This window comes from Rhinatrema bivittatum, chromosome 14, assembly GCF_901001135.1.
Source record: "Rhinatrema bivittatum chromosome 14, aRhiBiv1.1, whole genome shotgun sequence".
Lineage (NCBI taxonomy): Eukaryota > Metazoa > Chordata > Amphibia > Gymnophiona > Rhinatrematidae > Rhinatrema > Rhinatrema bivittatum.
Genome location: NC_042628.1, coordinates 11,034,794 through 11,056,452, shown reverse-complemented (window position 1 = coordinate 11,056,452; position 21,659 = coordinate 11,034,794). Strand labels below are relative to the sequence as shown.

Sequence of the window (21,659 nt, the reverse complement as noted above, 5' to 3'; positions counted from 1 at the left end):
GGATCACATCCGCTCCGTCTCACTCCCTTCCTACGCGTCTGCGTTTAACTGAGTCACAGACTGCTCGCAATGCGGGGGGGGGGAAATCCGCATTTACTTAAATAAACCACATCAGCTTTGCCTTTTTTCTTTTGTTTATTTTAAAACATTTAACCCAAGCGGAATAGAAACCACAAAAATTACATGTACGAATTTTTTTTTTTTCTCATTTTGGAAAATGAATTACAGTAAAAAATAAGTCAGTAAAACAATTAAAATAAACAAATAAAAATATGGGCTCATACCTCAGCTTAACCCTTACAATTTAAAAACATTTACTACTATAACTGGTCCAACCTTTAAAAAAAAAAAAAAATTAGATATTTATATATATCTTATATATGTATAGAAAGTGGTATGGTATACAACCATTATGGTTAAAAACAAAGTCAAGCATAAAAACAATTAATTACAAAAAGGGTAATGGCATGTTTTTTTTTTACCAGTCAATTTCCGTGCAAACGAGGTGGACAGAAGGATTCCCCTAAGAACAAGGATTACTCTTACGCCCATGTGCAAAAGCTCCGACCCCCACCTGCTCACAGGGAAAACCAGAAGTCCGATGGACCAACTGGCAACTGAGCAGGGCTGGTCCTCCGCTTCAGAACCAGAGCCGAGGAGTCTGGAATTGCATAGTGGGGTCCATGTGGCACGGGGGAGGGGAACATAGCACCTCGAGTTCCTGTGTCCAGTTCTGCAGGCCACACACTTAAGTCGGGACATTGAGAGGACGGAAGCCGTTCAAGAAGGCGGCTACTGAAACGGTGCAGGGTCGGTGACACAAGGCCTCCGTGGAGAGATGACAGACTGACAAACCAAGCTAGCAATAAAAGTACAAGAGGTCAGCATTTTAAACAAAAACAAAAAAAGCAGCTGAAGCACAGATCCAGAGTTGGAAGGGCGGAGGGCTCAGAAAAAAAAATATTCGTTTTTATTGAGAGGCGATAGCGTCAATACTTCATCAGCAGGGGTGGTAGCAGACAAACCTGTGGCGGGTGTCTTGACAGGTACAGCGGGTGTATTGACAGGTACAGCGGGTGTATTGACAGGTACAGCGGGTATTCAGGGCAAAGGGCACCCAGAAACCATAGAATAGTACCGGGGGGGGGGGGGGGGGGGGGGGGGAGCTGAGCAGACTGGATGGGCCACGCGATCTTCATCGGCAAACAATGGCCATCACGGTGCAGCACTTAGAAATGCCAAGACAGATTTGCCGTCTCCCCTTCCCCACATATGACGACAATACAGGGCTCCCTGCACGCTTACACCTGCTCCAGGATGGGATTTGGGGGGGGGGGGGGGGGGGGGTGTGCTACATGCTGGAAATGCCAGACTGTTTAGTCAAGCGATAAGAGCACTGCTCAGCATTCAGGCATTTCCAATGCCACTCACTGCCCCTGGTACCAAGAGCTGTCTTCCGTTTTAGATTCAGGGGTCAAATCCTCGTTCATCGAGCCTTCAGCCCATCACACAGGATCTGGGGAGCTGAAGAGACTGCAGGGGGTAAAAATTACAGACGTGCTCTTATACCGTCAGACTTTGTGACAGATGCCAAGCACGGAGCTGCAGCCACCGCCGCCTGCACGCGTGACGGCACAAAACACAACGACGCCCTGGAGGTGCTGGCAAGGGGGGTTAGAGTGCTAACGGAGCTGCGCCGTGTAATCTGCGGTGGAGAAAAATAAAGTAACAAAACATAACCCCCATTAAAAAAAGAGGTGGATTTCAAATTGTCACTTAGTCAGCAGGCGTGTCATGCAACGGCACTGCCCCTGAAGATCGGTCGCATGCTGCTTTATGGGACGGATGAGCGCAGGCCTTGCTCAGGAGTTACTTCAGATTCTTCTGTCCCGAAAAGTGAGAGTCGGGGCAGTTCACTGAACACCACCTCCGTCTGGTGCGGGCTGTCTGGAAACCAAGAGCCGGTTCTATCGTTAAAGACCCGCGGCAGGTGGCCCCCGACGCTTTCAGGCTTTATCTCCCGACGGACACCGTGGAAATATCCCGCTCGAAATGCAGAGTCGTCTATTTAAGCCCTTCTGACTCGATGACTAATAGTACAAACAGGATCACAAATACTGCAGTTATCTATTCCCGAGTCGCCACATCTCGGGCAGATTTTTCCTTCTGTAATTGCAAAGCAGCCTTGAGGACAACATGCTATGTACATTTCACATTGTGGAGAGGTTAAGCTCTTGAACGGCTCTCGTTAAGGCCCACAACGAACAAAAAGAATTCCGCAACAGGACCAAAAAAAAAAAAAAACCAGAACAAACCCAGCAAGCCAACACCTAGGTTTGTGCTCCTCAAAACGACGCGAGGGGCAGATTTACTGCAGTGGCCCTCACGCCGCTTTCTTCCCGCCGCGTCTACGGTTGGCTCGCTTACGCCTTTTCTTTTGCAAGTCAACAGAGAAGACGGTTCGCTTTCCAGTGAGATGGCATCGGGTTGATGTCTCATATGGTTATTTTACGTGGCTAACGGGCGACTTAAAACAACCCCAAAAGAATTATGTTTTTCTGATCCTCTTCTTCCGAGACGGAACTCCTGTCTGCAAGGTCTGGGGCAACAGGCAACGCAACGCCAGGTGCTGCTCTTGGCCGTTTAAAAACCGATGCAGTTAGAAAAAAAGTCGGGCGAGTTTCTGCCTCTCTGGTTTGGAGTTGTGTCCAGCACTGATGTGAGGATCTCTTTAGTCCTCGTGAAGCCTTATGGGTTTTTCAGCAAGACAAGTGTGCACAGTGCAGTTCAGCAGAGTCCTTTCACCTGGACGCTGCAGGACGACTGACAGTTACAGTAATCAGATAAATCAGCCCATTAGCACTCCACACACACATCACTGGTTTCACAGCGGATCGCGCATCGAAGAATATACAATTGTCTTGTCAGGACCGTAAAAAAAAAATGTACAATAAATAATTTAAAAGTAGCGCCACAGATTCCTGCATCCTGTGCAGAGAAGTGCCTGATCACTCCTGATGCAATTCGGTTTCAAGTGACTCGGCAGGGTCCAGCTTGGCCAGAGGTATAAGCAAGTGCTGAGACCAGCAGGCAACGTTTTCTGACGTTCATGATTTTTTTTTTCTTTCACTCGTTTTTAAAAATTAATACATACATTTACTGTGCATACCCCTGATAGTTGCTGACCAATGGAATGGCTTTAGACAGCACATGTTTGCTAAACACAAGGAGCATCCCTCAAACTAAATTCCGATGGGAGGGACTCAAATCAAGGGGTATAAAGGCTCATACAGCAAAGACATTTAAATAGGTTTGAATACAGAAAACATTTCTTTAAAAAAAAAAAAACACAAAGCACACATGTTAATTAAAATAGGACAGTATTCTCTGCTATAGACTGTAGCTTAAAACCTTTTCTCTTTAACAAGGAACTAGAGCACATTCTGGGGGGGGCGAGGAGAACTTCAGATCTAAAACTCTGGGGGCAGATGAAAAGCAAAGGAAGAAGATTAAAGTGTAGCTTTGGTCACGCCGTCAGCAGCAGAGGCACCACCACCCATTCTATGCCGTCCCGCTCCAAGCAACCAGTGGCAAAACTCAATGCACCGTTCGGAGGGGAAAAAAAAAAACATGCATTAAATTTGTAAGCAGCTTTTGCCAGAAATGCTCTTGATCTTCCTACTCCTATAGGAGATGCAATGCCCCGGACTTTAATGCAAGCAGGAATACCAGACAAGACTTTATTCTGGACCCTTTTCTGGAGCATGGGACAGTAATGCAGACGCAGCGGTGATGAATAAATTACTCGTTTCGGCTGACACCAGGTGCTCGTCCGGCCGCTGAGCATTTTGGCGGTTGCTGATTTTTTTTTTTTAGAGAAAAATCCTGGCAAAGCCATTTTTGCTGAAACTTTGCCAAAACATTGGTTTTGCCAAACTTGTATTACTCAAGTGCCTACAGTAACCCCGGGCAGTTCATATTAACCCCCCCCGATAAGAACACCAATGCTTCTTGCTACCATAACCCCCAGTCTTTCTAGCAGCGACCTTCGATGGCGTTTCCCTAGGTTAATAGTTTACCCATATTTTAAAAAAACCTTTAAAACTTGTCCCCTCCGCGCCGCATGTGGGGAAAAGTGGCAGCTTTGGGAGCAGAGTTAGGGTGGGCCGGGAGAATTGTGCGCGGGCATCTCAGATCCCCCGTGCGTTCTTCACCCTGCGCACTTAGCGCCCGCAAACGCACGCGGGGGCCTGAAACCCCTGCTGCCTTTGGGGGGAGGAAAAAAAAAAATCGACGCGCACGCTCCCGCGGGTACCTTCAAAATGCCCCCGCCACTTGCAGCGAGCGAACCAAAATCTAAATAAACGAATGGCAGGAGAATGCAGGCCGACTGGACGTGGAGCTCGCCAGCACTAATGGGCTCCTGAAATGCTAAAACACGGAGCACGGGAATGGGACACTCTTGACCTAGGATTCAGAGCCATCAAAGTCGCTCTAAAATACGGCGTGTGCATGGTTTTTCGGTTTTTTTTTCTCCGAGAGACGACAGAAATATAAGCTTTCCCAGGAAAACTGGCGTGACACGCGCCCTCTTCTCACGCCCACCAGCTGACCGGTGGGGGCAGGACTCCCAGCCCCCCCTTCGTCCAGAACGTGGACAGAGAAGTTCAAGGACCCGGCCACTGGACTTCAGTGGTTAGGAAATGGAAGGGGGCATTTCAGTGGGGCAGAGGAAGACTCGGATTCTGGGAGGCAAAATGTTACAGCGCCCCCCCCCATTAATCAGACCCGGAACATGCAAAATGTTGCAGGGAGGTGGTGACAAAAGTGAGAGAGAGAGAGCGTCACTGGCGAGCTCAGGCGAATTCTACCAGATAAAGCCTTCCCTGCTGGGAGCCTTTACCGCCAACCCAAACGTCTAAGCCGGAAAGAGACCAGGCTACAGGACTCCTCCTCAACTGTGGCATCAGCCTAACGTCTCGCGAGCGTTCTGACCCGGCAAAATGGGGAGACCTCCCTAATGATTTTTACTGGCACACGTAGACACCCCCCCCCTTGGTGGGCTGCAGCTGGCTCTGAAAAAGGTTGGGTCAATGTGCCCAGCGCTAGTTATAAGTGATCTGGCCGGTACCCAAAGATGGTGCCACCTACAACCTACCCTGAATCACCAATCAGGCCAGGGGTTTAATAAGGAGGCTGGCATGAGGGTCACCAGGGTGGCAGTAGTTAACCTTTTGCACAGCACCGTGAAGCGTACACAGTGCTAAGAAGAACCACCTCCCATTGAAGCCTGGGGGCTTTTGGGCAAATCTCCACAGCTTGCAGCCACGTGACCCGGGCCTCTACGCCCACGTTCAGCGCTCGGAGCCTGGGGCGTGAGGTCCCACAAGAATTAGATGAGGGGTCATGGCCCCCCCCCCCCCCCCGTCAGAACCCACGACGGGCTTGCATTAACAGCAGCGGTACGGACTGGAAACCTCATCAGCCGGCCACTGTCTTGGCTTCCCCCTTTGGCATGGTCTGTTCTACCGTATTCCAGGTCTTGCAATTTTTTTCGCTTTTGTGCGCGCACATTTTATTGTGGCCGCATCCGTTTGCTTTTAAAGTAAAAAAAAAAAAAAAAAAATCCTCTCCCTCAAGTGCACGGTTCTTCTGCAGCAAGTTGTGCTTCGAAAGAAGACTCGTTGCAAAACGGACGTGCACTAAATAACAGGAACTTTCAAACACTTGAAATAAATAAAAGTCCGAATGAGAAACAGGCACCTTACCAATATTTGTACATTTTAACTGCCAGCTGAATAATCTACAAATGGTTTTAAGCTAGGGCTTCTGTTTTAAATTGGAGAGATTCTTTTATTTTATGACCTATTATGTTTTTAATTAAAAATAAAACGAGACATAAGGAACACCAGTGGCAAGAGGAAAGTCCACCAAGCTTGGAAACGGAAGTGAATGATCACTTTTACCCGGGCCTGACCCTGTCAGGATACGCACATTGCCCAGGCCAAGATCGCTCAATGTGAAAGCCAAGACCCCAGATTCTTCTGTACCCCCGCAAAACTGACTCCGAGCAAAAATGAACATCAGACAGAAGGAATTTGGCAGCAACCAAGCTGGTTTCTGTCCCATGCTCTCTGCTGTAGTAGCAGACAGAATCCCTTTTATTAAACGTTGGTCTTCCCCAATAAAGCTGGGTCAGTGGGAAGGAGATGCACAATGGCTTAATCTGCGGGGGACTGGGAGTAAAATAAGTAAATTTAGAACGGTAAAAGGACTATTAAACCAGGGGCCAGTCCAACGGCTTGTGACAATGCTGCAAGCTGCTCCACGAGAGCCGGGATCGGATTCTCGAGCCTTTGCTTTTCGCACAGGCCAGGGCTGGGACGGGGGGGGGGGAGGCTCACGGCCCCCAGGAGAAGCAATCCCAGCCATGACCCAACAGCGGCACCCACTGAGCAGGCCTGGGGCCAGAGGGAGCTCAGGCCTGTGGCCTTTGCCACAGACGGCAGCTGCCACGGCCGTGCTACGAGTTCATAAAGAAAGCTCAAGCTATCAGTTCCAGAAAAGGCCAGGTCCAAATGATGCATAAGCGGAAACTGCTGCGTCAACATAAAGATTGTTAAGTCAAGCACAGAATTTGCCAACTGTCCCCTTATTTTCCAGCCAAAATTGGTACAATGTTTCTACTGTCTTTCTCCCCCCCCACACACAAAATTTCCCTTGCAGCAATGCATTTCAACCATGGATTGAATTTAGCCAATTCCCTTCCCACTCTGCCGAATCTCCCTCAAGACTTTTCGTATCTCGACTTGCATTGACGATGCTCTTGCATGCATCCCTTAAGTCAGTAGAGTCTATGGCGGTTCTCTGAACCCGCATCCACGTCAAAAGTTCTCCCGTCCAGGAACGGCAGCAGGGAGGCTCCTGGAGACGTGGGGAGCAGGGAAGAGGGTCTGCGCTCCAGCGCGCTCCAGCTGCATGAGCAAAAAACGGCAGCTTTACTTCAAGTACTGGTGCTTCACCGTACAGTTCATGCGTCCTGCCAAACAACTGAAGCAGCTGAAAGAATATGCAGAAAGCAAAACCAGATCTGGGCTAGGGTATCGCCACGACGTCTCCGACCCATCTGCCGGGGGAGGGGGGAAATGGGGACTACAGGCACACAAAAATTAAAAAAACAAACCAAAAAACTCTACAACACACTGCAAATAATTTACCATTTCACTTGTAGACAGGGGAAAAAAAAAATTGCAGGAGATGCCACTTTGATCAGCCCAATTTCATCAGATGACCTGTCACAGGCTCCCTTCTCCCCTTTGCCAACAAGGATTCCTGCTTGCCGGTCACTCTGCGTCCTGGCGTGCAAAGGTGCGGGAAGAGAGCGGAATCAGGAACACAAAGCCAGGCTTGGTCAAAACACGACAGCGCAGGGTTTCAGCAGATTGGCACAGTCTTTTCTTGGTTGGGTCACCGGCATGCCATTTTGTTTAGTGCACGTTGCCGGCGTCGGGTCGGTTGGTGGCGAGGTATTTAGCTCTCATGCTGGAGGTGTACTGCAGGAAGACAAAAGGACAAATGAAAAAAAAAAATCAAAAGAGTCAGGAGGCCTGGCAGTCATTCAAAGATACGGAGCGTCGTGGCTGGCCCGTGATTAAAAAGGGGGGAGTCGATGACCTCCGCTCTCTCTCTCTCTCTCATGCTAAGGCGAGAAAGAAAAGTTACTGCAACTTTCGAAGCAGCTCGCTTTGCAGAAGGGTGCGGCGATTTCAACCGTCCAAACAGTTCTGCCGTGAAGACCACATGATTTCTGGTGCGTGTAACGTGTGCGTGTAACGTGTGCGTCAAGAACGGAGCAGAGGCACGGGCAACAAAGGGAGCGGGGCCGTTTTTTTGCTGGTGTCAGTTAGGACTTAAGGGAAGGATTGGTCTTTTAGGGTTCAAGACAAAAAATCCAAACCCCCAACCCCTCCCCCCCCAAAAAAAAAACAACAGTAAAAACAAACAGCTGAAAAGCAAACCTGAAAGAATATTGACCAAAATTAGAAGTTTTTCATGATCTCCACTTCATAATGAAACAGCTGTAGGTGCAAGCATGTGGCGGTTATAATAAAAAAAATAAAAAGGGAGAAGCAGGCGCTCCGGTGCTGGGACTGGTGGAAACTGACTGTACCAATAAGGAGGTTGGATGTGAACTTCGTACGAGTCGGGGAAGGAGGCGGCAGATACCTTCGCAGTCCTGGAGTCTGGGATTCACTTTCTAATCCCGCGCCCTAGAGTCACGTCGGTTTCACAGTCCGGGGCGACGGGCGTGAGGAAGGCGGAGGGAAACTTGCACTGCCTTATTTTCAAGGCTCTTTTAAAAAAGGTACTGGGAAGCCCTACAGGTGATTCGGTAAAATACAGGGGAATTTCAGACTATCCATACTGAAAAAGTGATACATCAGCACAGCAATTAAAACACACTGGATACATTATTCATTAACACACACAAAGATCTAAACCAACATATTACAAGCTCAGCTGCAAACTGGTCCCTCGGCACCGAGGATATTCGCGATCAGCTCTTGTCGTCAGGGCAAAAGTGCAGGCTTGCACCAGCAGAAGGACACAAAGGCTGCTGTGTTCCCGACAGGAGACACAATCCACATCTGCTAGGAGACGGAGAGATACTGAAGGGCTGAGGTCACTGCAAGAGTGTATGTAGGGTGACGGCAGCTTTGAAACCTGACTCCGTCGCCATCTGCTGGCAGGGGAGCATAAACCCATGGGTCCCGAGTCCATCTGGCTATACGCTAGGGAAAAAGTCACTAGGACATATAGCTCAATGACTTATCTGTAAGAATGATTCCATCTGACCCCTTTCCAGATATAAAAATAAGTCTTATTGGGGTTTCTGATTCATTTTAATAATTCAGGAAGAGTTTTACTTTTAAACATTTCTTGGTTTAGTGTGATTATCTAACTTGCCAGTTGGAAGGAAAACTCACTGTTGTATAATTCTTCTTGAGACTTATCAAGTTTTCTCTACAGGGAAAGGAGCAGAGAAACAGATGGAGAACGACAGTGAATATTCATAGGGAAAGCCTTTCAAATCTAACATTTGGAGCTTTGTGAAAACCACACAGACAAACATTTAGAATTGAGGAAATTACTTGTACAGCCGGTTATAGGGCATTTCTGGGTGGAAAGGCTCCTCACAGTACTGACAGGGAAAGCAGCCCTTCTAAAAACCAGCGCTGGAACGACCACGGCACGGATACTTGACTGCTGCGATCCTAGTAACATCGCAGCTGCTCCTTCCTGGTAATGGATGAGGAAGGAAGGAGGATGAAGTTCCTGCATCCCCCCAAACCTTCCATAAAACAAGGATCTACTCAGAGCTATAAAATGTCACTTTTTTTTTTTTTTTTAAATGTTCAACGTGCTGCTTTTTTTTTTTTTTTTTAAACTTGGCTTCAATATCCAAACGTTACCAAAGGAAAACCAAAAAAAATTACAGACTTCAGACCTACAGGAAAAGTGAGAGGAGAAATGGCAGGAAATCCAGTCAAGAGCTATTTTTTTTTTTTTAAGATGGAGGTCAACACAAAACACCTGTAGGAGGGAAGGAAGTTGAGACACGAGCAGCACCAGAGGCTTATGCCCAAAGGCTGGACTTTGAGGAAGTCTCTTGCAGGCAACTTTCAAAAAGACAACAGAGAGCTGCAGCTGTTTCGCAAAGCATGCTAGTCCCCATGCAACAAGCAAGCGGATACTTCATTTCATGCACGGAGCTGGATGGCCCTGGGTTCCAGCAAGCTTCCCCGATGCTTAAGCAACCCCAAAAGCAGAACAAAGTAGCAGCAAGATATGGCAAGAGCACAATCAGATGAGGTGATGACAGTGAACAGTTTCCAGAGGAAAGGCTGGAAGGTGGTGAATGCATGGACAGCTCCAGTAAGTGAAGGTACACGGGAGACGTGATGGGGGAAGGGGGGCACAGCTTAAATCTATGAATCTCCGTGCAGACTGCAGAGCAGCAGTAACCAACTTGACTGTCAAGAGCTGCGGTTCTGAATACTGTAACCATTTCTGTTTCTGCATAGCTAGTAGCCTGCATGTGTTGGAAAGAATAATTGCCTTCAGTTTTGTCTTTGGGAAATGAAAACAGATTGCACCATGCAGCCCCTATCTTAAGCTGTGCAACGGAGCGTAGTCAACAGCTGACAAACCAGGAGATTCCAACGGATTGTGTCAGAAGTCAGGAACCGAGGTCTGTACAAACTGTTATTCGGCTGGGCTGCACCAGAAAAGGATTAGCTCTTCTAGGCTCATTATTTGCCTCTTCATAAGTCACCAATGCCAAGATCTATTAGGGGCCACTTTTGAACCCGTCACTGCGAAACTGGAGCGACCCCAGGCAAGGACTAGAAATTACCAGCTCTGCAAGGAAATGTTGCCGAGTTTGGTAACGCTGCAGGATGGGATGAGATTAACCCATAAAAAAAAAAAAACCTCTTCTATCGTGCTGCATAAAGGCTCTACTCCGGTGTTACCTGTTTGCTGGCTTAAGAACATAAGAAATTGCCATGCTGGGTCAGACCAAGGGTCCATCAAGCCCAGCATCCTGTTTCCAACAGTGGCCAATCCAGGCCATAAGAACCTGGCAATTACCCAAACACTAAGAAGAACCCATGCTACTGATGCAATTAATAGCAGTGGCTATTCCCTAAGTAAACTTGATTAATAGCCGTTAATGGACTTCTCCTCCAAGAACTTATCCAAACCTTTTTTGAACCCAGCTACACTAACTACACTAACCACATCCTCCGGCAACAAATTCCAGAGCTTTATTGTGCGTTAAGTGAAAAATAATTTTCTCAGATTAGTCTTAAATGTGCTACTTGCTAACTTCATGGAATGCCCCCTAGTCCTTCTATTATTCGAAAGTGTAAATAACTGATTCACATCTACTCGTTCAAGACCTCTCATGATCTTAAAGACCTCTATCATATCCTCCCTCAGCCGTCTCTTCTCCAAGCTGAACAGCCCTAACCTCTTCAGCCTTTCCTCATAGGGGAGCTGTTTCATCCCCTTTATCATTTTGGTTGCCCTTCTCTGTACCTTCTCCATCGCAACTATATCTTTTTTGAGATGCAGCGACCAGAATTGTACACAATATTCAAGGTGTGGTCTCACCATGGAGCGATATAGAGGCATTATTACATTTCCCATTTTATTAACATTCCCTTCCTAATAATTCCTAACATTGTTTGCTTTTTTGACTGCTGCAGCACACTGAGCAGACAATTTTAAAGTATTATCCTCTATGATGCCTAGATCTTTTTCCTGGGTGGTAGCTCCAAATATGGAACCTAACATCGTGTAACGACAGCAAGGGTTATTTTTCCCTATATGCAACACCTTGCACTTGTCCACATTAAATTTCATCTGCCATTTGGATGCCCAATCTTCCAGTCTTGCAAGGTCCTCCTGTAATGTATCACAGTCTGCTTGTGATTAAACTACTCTGAATAATTTTGTATCATCCGCAAATTTGATAACCTCACCCGTCAGATTCCTTTCCAGATCATTTATAAATATATTGAAAAGCACCGGTCCAAGTACAGATCCCTGAGGCACTCCACTGTTTACCCTTTTCCACTGAGAAAATTGACCATTTAATCCTACTTTCTGTTTCCTGTCTTTTAGCCAGTTTGCAATCCACGAAAGGACATCACCTCCTATCCCATGACTTTTTAGTTTTCGTAGAAGCCTCTCATGAGGGACTTTGTCAAATGCCTTCTGAAAATCCAAATACACTACATCTACCGGTTCACCTTTATCCACATGTTTATTAACAACTTCAAAAAAATGAAGCAGGTTTGTTAGGCAAGACCTCCCTTGGGTAAATCCATGTTGACTGTGTTCCATTAAATCATGTCTTTCTATATGCTCTACGATTTTGATGTTTAGAACACTTTCCACTATTTTTCCTGGCACTGAAGTCAGGCTCACTGGTCTATAGTTACCCGGATCGCCCCTGGATCCTTTTTTAAGCTTGGGATACCTGGTTTCACTTGATTAACCTCCTTGACTAGGCAATAAGCTGCAGGTGGCTCAGCCAGGCAGCGCATTTCTGTAAAGATTTTACGAATGCCCACCGCCAGGATTCTTTTGGCATTTAACACATGCCAGCGTATGAATAGATGGCACAGAACATGATTATTAGTACCAGATGCCCAGAGATACCAAACTTGCTCGGACAGAGGACAACACGTCAGCCTTCGTTTCAGAATGGATTTCTCTGCTCCTCAGGCTGGAACCAATCGCCTAAGGCCACCTCCAGCAGACTTGTCACGCTCGCTGCCCTCCACGGAGAGGAAAACCTCCAGGAACACGCTTCTCTTCCCTTTCACTTCCAGTACTGGAACGCTAATCCTCCTCCCGTAAAGATGAGCCGGCTTTCACTGAATGTAAAACGTAGGTCTTTATCTAGTGCTGGCTGGCCAGGATCAGCATGGGAGGGAAATCATTCAGTGATTTCCCTCCCATGCTGATCCCAAGATGTGCACCACGCCGCACTTCCCTGAAGATCAGATGTGGCCGGGGTGAGGAGGGGAGGGAAGGTGTTAGGTTCGGGGAATATCTCAGTCTTTCGTTGACTGGAACCATCTTGAAAACCCTTCCACTTTTCCATCCAAGTGCACACTACAAAACAGGAACTGTGGTGAGATTCCTAAACCTGAATTGGGTTTTTTTTTTTATCCTTCATATTCTGCGCATCTCTGCTGGCGGGATGGCCGTAAAGCTCGTGCTCTAGCGCTAAGGATGATGTACAAAGCAGGATAAGCACTGTCCCTTTAAGAACAGCCTTCGTCAGGCAGACTAACCCCCTTCCTGTGTCACAAGCGATGTTCACAGTGTTCAGCAGGGTAGGGCGGTCCGATTTCTTTCCAGCCTCAGTGGGAAGGGAGGGGTTAATGTGAGAAATAAGGCATTGGCCTGGGGGAAAACAGTGCAGGGATGGAGGGGTGGGGAGGGGGGGGGGGGGGGGTTGTGCAGGGAGGAGGAGGAGGAGAGGACCTTGTTTCAGTACCTGTTCCATTAGCGGGCGCTGCTACCAGAACGTCCTTGCATTGTCCAAGGGCTTAAAGTGCCAGCTTGTATGGCTGCTACTGTCCAAGGCAGCCAAATACAGCTGCGATGATGCAGGAGAGAGAGAAAAAGAGAAGTGGAGCCTCAACGTGCATGAAAAAAATAAAAACACACACAGTGAAAGCAAGTGACACACACACACACACTGGTGAAAGCACATCCGTGTGCCAGTGAGTGAGAGCCTGTCCTTGGGCAGGAACCGGAAGAGATGGGGAAAGGCATGACTGAGGGAAAAGAAAAAAAAAAGGACAAACGACCTGGGATGGGAGGAGATGGCTTTTGAAATTTCTTGCCACAGTATTTAGGCGATAGCATGATGCACAGACAGTGGTCCTCCCCATGCACGGGCTCGCCCCCCCTGACCTCAGCTGAATGTAGACCAGAACTACTGTCTGAATACCGTGCGAGTTTAAATTTCTCCATCACGGGTCTTCTAAAGTATAGCTGAAGAGGAGCGGTACACCTTGCCCCGACTCCATGCAGACAAGATAAAGCCCTGGTCAGCATGTGCATAACATTATATTAAAAGAACAAGCAGGTGACCAGCCTCGCTGTATATATCAAGGGACATTCATGTGATCTTTCCTCGGTCCCACAGGGGCCTCTGTCTCTCTACATAATAAAAGGAGGCGTTTTCTTCACTTGCTACTCAGCTCGGAGCTTTTAAATGGTTGTGCCCATCCCGAAAGCTTCCCCAGGATCCTCTAGCTGGATAAGGATTTCCCTTTATACAGTTTACAGGAGGGATGCGGCAACTCCGGGCTTTTCAGGATCTCCCTAATAAATATGCATGCCAGAGATTTGCGTGCATGCTGCCTCAGTTGTATGCAGATCTCTTTCATGCATATTCATTAGGCTTTTTCCTAAAAACCAGACTGGTGTGTGACCTTCGATGGCCACCCTTGGTTTACATAGCAGCATCTCACCCCCAACGGTTTCCTTGTGTTTCTTCCCAGCTGTTTTTTTTTTTACTGTGCTGCCGATTCAAAAATGATCAAATACCTGTTGAATGGTCAGCGCAGCAAAAATTCATGTCATGTTCGTGTCCAAGCCACGTTGGGCAAAAGCCATAAGGCAAGAAAAAAACGGGTGAGGTTTGATCCTGTGGAAACACAGGTGAGGTGAGGCCATCAAGGCTCAGTTAAGTAAGACTCAGCTCTTGCTCTCCAAGCCAGCCGGGGAACATTGCTGCCCACTCCCACGACGGTGAAGCACGAGTATCAACAAGTGATGGCATCTACTGGCTACTGTAAGCCCGCATTAAGGGGATTTTTCCCGCCCTCTGCTGCCAATGGAGGGGACTGTGGCAGGGGTGGGGGTTAGTCTTGAAGACATGAAAGCCCACGAGTTATTCCCTCGTGGCACTATAGTGTGGCCTGCAATGCCACAGGGGCCTCCTGCAATTCTGCAACAGCGCTGGAGGCAACCTAGTGATTCAGGACAGAGTAATTACAGTGGCCTACGAGCAACCATTTGGCTGCAAACTGGCTGCCAGCCAGAAAGAACAGGAGTGGTCAACTGCGACAGCAGAACGTGGCAAGGCCTCGGATTAAGAACCTGAGGAAAAATCTGACTCCTGAGACAGAAAACAGAAAGTGGGTGAGGAGGAGGGGGGAAGGACAGTGCTTAGAAGCCTGGGAAGGCTCTGTGTTGAGAAGGAACTCGTTACTTACTACCACTAAACATGGACACAACAGTACCATCTACCTTGGCCAAATCCCCTGCGCATTGGTACAAATGTAAGAAAATTATTTTCTTATCATCAATGATGCGAAGCTTACCTAATAGCTACAAATTCATTGCTTTATTATGTTTACACATAATACACGGTATTCAAACGGCTTTTTAAGGAGCTTTAGAAATGCTCTGAAATTAACTGGTAAGGGAGCTGAGCCTTTTTATCCTTTACTCAAGATGACTGTCAGTTTGATCAATGTCCATTCACTAATACGCATTCCCTTCTTCAACAGTCCAAGCTTTCCACTCTGTCCTGTGTGCCTCTCTCAGGTCCTTCTCCATACATATCCCTGTGTGTCTGTCCGTCCCTCATTCTGGTGCTGGGGTATTCCATGCTCCAATCCGCACCTCCCCAAACTCCCCATCCAATCTGTTGCCTCTGAGTTCCCCAACCCTCCCCTGAAGACCTCTGCACTCACGCAGCCTCTAATATTCTCCGACTGTACACTCTTCTTCCTCTAACCCAGCTTCTAGGACTGTAACTAAACAGCTGAGTGGCACATGTTGCTTTGGCTGAAGTGCTGGAAGGAGGAGCCTGTTTCTGTGAAAGGCAGACACGGAAACGTATTTTTGGAATTCTGTTAGCATGAGCAGGTCAGTGCAGCGTGTTAAAGGGAGAGTGTAAAAAAAAACAAACAAAAGTTCTCCATAGATAACAGCAGGCTGAACTAGTCATGACATGTGGATGCCATCATCTGACGGCGCCGAATAGACCCTTCTCTCCTAGCCCACAGAGCCTTTTCTCTACTGAGCATGTGCAGGAACTCTCATGCACACGCTGCCTCATGAGCCCCTCAGCTGATTGCAAAGCTTAGTTTTAGCTAGGCAGGCAACTCTCCGGAGAGGTTCTGCAATGAAGTGAAGAGCTCACAAATCAGTGAGTGCATGGGAACTCCTGCACATGCTCAGTAGAGCAAAAGCTCTATGAGCTGGAATAGAAGGATTTATTCGGTGCCTTCTGATGAGGTCACCATGCGTCATGGCTAATTAGGCCTTGCTTCTCAACCGAGAACCACACTGGATGTGTACTTTTTCCACAGACATGCACATTCACGTGTGCTGCACTTCCAGGTTAAGTGGCAAATTAGACAGATGTGGATATTTTTTTATTTCTCTCCTTTTTCAAAATTTAATTCGGAGGTAAAATGTTCAAAACTGAACTTACTGAAGGAGGTGGAGACTCCCGACCAATCAGAGGGGTGTTTTCACACCTAGGATTCTGAAAGTTCGCATTCTGACTCCTGGAATGGAAAAAAAAAAAACACCACATCTCTGGTCATTGTACATACTGCATTATTTCCTGGATACACAGTCAGATAATAACCCAAAAATGCACAATGTACCACTGGCTCCATGTCTGCTCATAAACTGGTCCAGACACTCACTGTGTGTGCATATAGCTTTATGCTCTCCTGTGTACGCTATACACACTCAGGAAAGGCCACATACAATATGATGGTCATTTTTAAACCGGCACGTAAGCGCACATGTGTATTTGTCAGCCTGCGTCCAGGGACGCAGCCATTTTAAAACACACACACATTATAAAATAACCTGACCGTACGCACGTGTGCAATTTTAAGTGGACGCATGCCTATGCACACAAATCTTGCTTCTACCACGTAAGTGGGGGGGATTTTAAAAGACATGTGTGCCGATACCATTACCAGTTTTCCTAGTTCATTCCCAGTTTGCCCAGGTAAGGAATTCCAACCCCCCCCTAGTTTAATAGCCCCCCGCCCTTTTCCCATTAGGTCCAACCTTTAAAACCCTGCTGATCTGCCTTACACGTCATCCAGAGCGCGTATTTACATGCTAACTGCAAGTTAAAATTCAGGAACGTCCCTGCACCGCCCCGCCCATGGCCCACCCTAATTTTCGGAACTTTTCATTTGTGCACGCAGCGGCGAGCCCGTGTGCGTCTCCCCGATTTTGGTGTGCTCCGGGCTTCACCTTTTTATTGCACACACAGCATGATCAGGTCCCATGGACTTGCATAAGAAGCAGGCAAGTGATCCAGGTGGCTGATGAAGGACTGGATTTCCTGTCAAGCTACTGTGCATACAGCCACATCTTATCTGAAGCAGCCAAGCCAAGCTGTTCTCCCCCTTGTCAATTAACCGATGGTGTCTCAGCTATGGATGGGCCATGTGATCTTTATCTACAGTCGTGTCCTACGTTTCTGCATGCCCATTACAAGCGGCGGTCTTCTCGATATGCTACTGGGCACCAGCAGCCCAAACCTCCGTCAGAGACTGCACTCTAAGAGGTAGTAAGGGTTACTCACATGTACTCCGTGACGGGCGCATTGCTGACTGTGTGCGCTGCTGCTGGGATGCTGGTCTCACTGCCATAGCTGCTCCCACAGCTATACAGGCTGGGCATGTGCACCCTGTACAGGTTATCATGGGTCTGCCTATTCACCTGAGCAGTGGATTCCTCCTCCCCATCCTCATCCGAGCTCCTGCAGAGGGAAGAAATTCTGTTATGGCTGCTCGCCAACTACAAAAGGGCACCATCAGCCAGTGCAGAGCAATGGATCCTCACAGCATTCTCACTTATCAATCCCCGTACAAGTTCCAGCACTGCCTGTAGTCTCCAGGATACTTTTTTTTTGCTGCTGCTCAAAGTCACGGGTGTGGAGCACGCTCCCTTCCAAACATTACAGAACCCTCATGACTCAGGCCGCCAACAAAACCCATCTGGTCCTCGTTAATAAGACGCAGCAGCCTCCCACCAGGAGTCTCTTTCCCACGGTGCTTGTGAGAAGCAGCAACTAAAAGCCGCGCCGGGCAGCAAAAACTGACACGTCTGCGAGCGCGCATGTTGACACGGTATAGCAGCTTCACATTATCCTCACTCACTCACTCAGAAATGCCTCGCCATCCCAGCTCTTACTGCCCAAGAACTGCTGACTTCAAAATGCATTATTTTAAGCTCCAGGGGACTTTGCGTGCTAGGATGTCGGAGAGACATCCGCTGGCAGGTTTCTACGCCGAAATTAACTCTCTCTTGTGGATCAGCCAGGGCCAAGCAGAAAAATGAAATGCAGAGAACCATTTGCTAAAACTGGCTGGAGCAGAAGCACAGAGATGCCTCTATTAGTTCACAGATGTTCCTCTCCCCACCCAATTCCCTGAACCAAAATTTCGAGACTGTGTTGCATTGTAGGGGAGGAGAGGCGTGCGGCACTTCCTGCATCCAATTATTTAGGTGCTAGTCTGATGCTGGGATGTGCGATGGCAAACTTCAATACAATAAGCAGCCCTGGCGCAATTCCAGAATCAACGGACGACAGATCGGGCACCGTCCACAAGGCGAAGGCCAGAACAAACTTCAGAACATCAGCTCAAAAGGTGAGCCGGAGCACCACCACAACCAAAATTCTTGCCCATGGTCTCAGCTCAAGCAAAGAGGTCCATTTCTGGAATACGCTGCAGGTCAAGGGGCTCTAGCAGGATGGAAAAAAAAATCAGAAACTCTCACACTCTCCACCTCAAACTCAACTTCCACTTTATATCCCCGGGCAACAACAGGATGAGGCCTGACCCAAAGGCCCCGGAAAACTCACTCCTCGTATGCCAAGCTAAGCACAGGAAAGGGTCGTTTCCAACCCACAACTACCGACTACAGCAGTCCCATAGGAGACTCGGCGTCCCGATGAGGTAAGCTGGAACAACGGGATCGCAACTTCCCTGTGTTGGGCAGTTTCGAGGCTGTCCACAGGCGCTTTTCACTCGTGGAGTTTGCCCTGGTTTTAAGTTCACACATACTTTTTTGGCTTTGAACCTTGCCGTGGGTACTCTTGGACCTGAGTTTTTTTGTCACGGAAAGTGGCATGCATGTATAACAGAACGCTATCTATGCACGTACATGTCCTCCCCTGACTTACACGTGTGGCCTGGAAAGCTTCCTTTAAAACGTAGCTAAATGAACATGCACCGTGCGCCGTTTTAGCTGCCATGTTGCGGGAGGGCCACGTTCAGGCAGCCGATTCACGTGCGCAAGCGGCTGTGAAGCTTGCGCCCCCAATGTGAGAAACAAACCATGCCAACTGTAGCGCGTCTAAAATCTAACAGTAATTCCAGTTTAAATGAATGATGTCCGAATTTACTTTGATTTATTCTTTTAAATACCCCTGTAATCCTAAGAAAACCCATAAAGTCTACAACTCCTTCTAACTTTTTTTTTTCCCCTCAAATAACCGGAGTGGACAAGTGGAGCTCCTTTCAGCGACTCGAAGAGAGACGCTAACTGGGGCTCTGATCTGCAGGCTTGCAGTGTGGTTGCTCGGTTGCTGGGCAACCAGTTTAAAAACTGAATGTCTTCACCGCCCGAGGAAGTGGTGAAGACAAAAAAAAAAGGTGAAAGAATTCAAAGGGGCATAGGATAAACACTATGGGTTCCCTAAAGACTAGAGGGTGGGAATGAAGAAAAAAGTGCACGGGGTTAACTTGCTGGTGCGGCGGTTGCTACCCTTAACCAATAGGCCTTGATACTTTTGATGCAACTGCATCATTGCTCTTCAATGGCAGGGGGAAAAGGGGGAGCTGGATTCAGACAACCACCAATAAGGGCGCTGACATTTACAGGGTGGGGAATGGATAAGCATGGGGTATCTTGCCTGGAGCAACAACTACTACCCTTAACAGAAGGCTTGGGATTACTACCCTTAACCAATAAGCCTCAATACTTTTGATGTAACTACAACATTGCTCTCTGTCTCAACAGCAAGGGGAAAAGAGGAAAGGGGGAATTGGATTTTGACAGCAACCAGCAAGGGCCATGACTTTGACGGTCTGGGCAAACAAGGCAGAATGGGAATAACTTGCTGATACGGCAGTTACTACCCTTAATCAATAATCCTTAATGCTGTTGATGCAACTCCAACATTGCTCTCTGCTTCAACGGCAAGAGGTAACGGGGAATTGAACTCAAACAGTAACCAGCAAGGGCCCTGACTTTGACAGTCTGAGAAACTGATATGGGGGAGATCTGTACAGTGCGGCAGAAGCTACCATAAGCTTTCTGCGCACTCTGTATGGCCCATTTGGTCTTTTTCTGCCGTTATTTCTATGTTTCTATATATTTAGATGAGGCTCGATGACATCGGGTCAGGAAGCCCAGTCAGGGGAGCCATGTGACCAGCCCTACCCCTCTTTTTTTTTTTTTTTTTTTTAAATGAGGGCAATTTTACATAACAGCTCACGCAGACCTCAGCCCAAATTTTCTGCTCCGGGGCAGACGTGAAACAAGCACCCGTGCGTTTATGCACGGAAAAGTCCGAAAAGCGGAATATAGATCAAACAAATACATTGTTTTCCTGCACCAATTCTTTCAAGCAGGCGTACGACTACGCGTGAGATCACTTCCGCGTGTATTTAAGCGCGATTTTCCCATTTACGTGCATTAAGGCTGCCTTTTACCTGCACAGATGCCTTTGAAAGTCGGGCCCTGACCACAGAAAAGCATCTTTACATATCAGAAACCGCCAGAGGGCGCCATGGGTCAGTTTAAAGCCACAGGAAAGCTCCACTGAGGAGCAGGAAGACCGCACGATGGCGCCAGGACGCCTGCCTCAAAGTCCCAGCAAAGCTCAGCGCTCCCGCGGCGTCTCGGAGGCCAAGCACATTGCTTTCCCACTTACCTCCTCTGCTGCCAGGTATGGGGGATGCTGCACACGATGGAACTGAACATGAGCGCCGTGACGAAGGAGAAAAGGACAAGGTAGACAAGCCCCTCCACGCCGTCGTAACAGAAGCCGGTGAGAGCCTGGACGTAATCCTGCAAAGACAGAAGGGAAAGCCAGGAGTCGAGCAGGTCCGCAAGCTCAGACCGAGCAGCGCGCCCATCCTCACGCACGCACCCCTGCAGGCTTTGCACCGCCCAACACTCACCAGATGCAAACTGCGGCAGTCCACGAGGGCGGTCAGGTGCTGCAGGTTCACCTCGGTGGAATTCAACGCCCCCTGGATCCGGATCAGGTAGTCCTGAGAAAGGAGAACCCATGTAACTGCGGATATTCAGACGCAAGGAGCCTCCCACCACCACCCCCTCACCCCAAGACTTAAAAAAAAAAAAAACGCTCCCCCTTAGAGCAGGATGGGGTGCGAAGGAAACCCAGAGAAGCGCAAACAAGCTCACCTTGGAGTTGGGATACTCTCGCACCGCCGACCTCATGAGTTCCGCCACGTCGTCCTGCATTTCCACGAGGGCTTTGTGGCTCCACGATAATTTCTGATCGACGTGAAAAAGGGACACGGAAAGTTTAGCAGTGGGGAGCAGCCCCCTCTGTTGGGCCACAGAACGTCATCTGCGACCACCCAAGTTCCCCCCCACTCCCCAAACTAAGCGCAATCGTTACAGTGACTGTCTCCTCCGCCGGAGGTCTCGAACTGCAGATCCTCCCGGGACCCCCCCCGACTCTGGCTAGCAGGCGTCGCTGACGGGCGAAACGCACTCTGCAGCATCCCCGGCCAACTGCAAGCCAAGTCACAGGACCGGCCCTGAAGAATTCATGTGACCTCTAGACCATGGTATCCAGGAGGTCAGAGTTCACATCGCAACATGACTTAGCTAATTTAGGGTCTTATTTAATAAACATTCTTCTCATATAGACACCAAACTGAAGAAAACCTTTAGTGGACAAGGACCCTTAGTGATTCTGTTTCAAATACTTTTTTAAAATGGTTGATTAGGGGGGAAAATGCTTCAAATGTTTTACAAGTGTTTTTAGTATGATGGCAAACATTTTAGCCCAGGGCTCGGCAAATATAATCAAATCT

General features: G+C 48.1%; 1 protein-coding gene across 3 annotated transcripts in view; it reads right to left on the bottom strand.

Moving 5' to 3' along the window:
- Positions 1 to 404: 404 nt before the first annotated feature.
- The window catches only part of TTYH3 (tweety family member 3), an 80,578-nt gene continuing 59,323 nt past the window's right edge, over positions 405 to 21,659 (bottom strand). The window contains exons 9-15 of one of the 3 annotated variants that reach the window (XM_029576547.1): positions 21,019 to 21,111; positions 20,772 to 20,864; positions 20,522 to 20,658; positions 17,162 to 17,338; positions 16,040 to 16,115; positions 13,079 to 13,180; positions 405 to 7,553 (exon numbers count right to left, since the gene is read on the bottom strand). In XM_029576547.1, coding sequence (XP_029432407.1) covers positions 13,100 to 13,180; positions 16,040 to 16,115; positions 17,162 to 17,338; positions 20,522 to 20,658; positions 20,772 to 20,864; positions 21,019 to 21,111 — 657 coding nt within the window. In that variant the 3' untranslated portion in view covers positions 405 to 7,553; positions 13,079 to 13,099. Of the gene's footprint in view, positions 7,554 to 13,078; positions 13,181 to 14,944; positions 15,416 to 16,039; positions 16,116 to 17,161; positions 17,339 to 20,521; positions 20,659 to 20,771; positions 20,865 to 21,018; positions 21,112 to 21,659 lie in introns of those variants that run through there. The other 2 variants (XM_029576548.1, XM_029576546.1) reach the window with 2 other exon arrangements.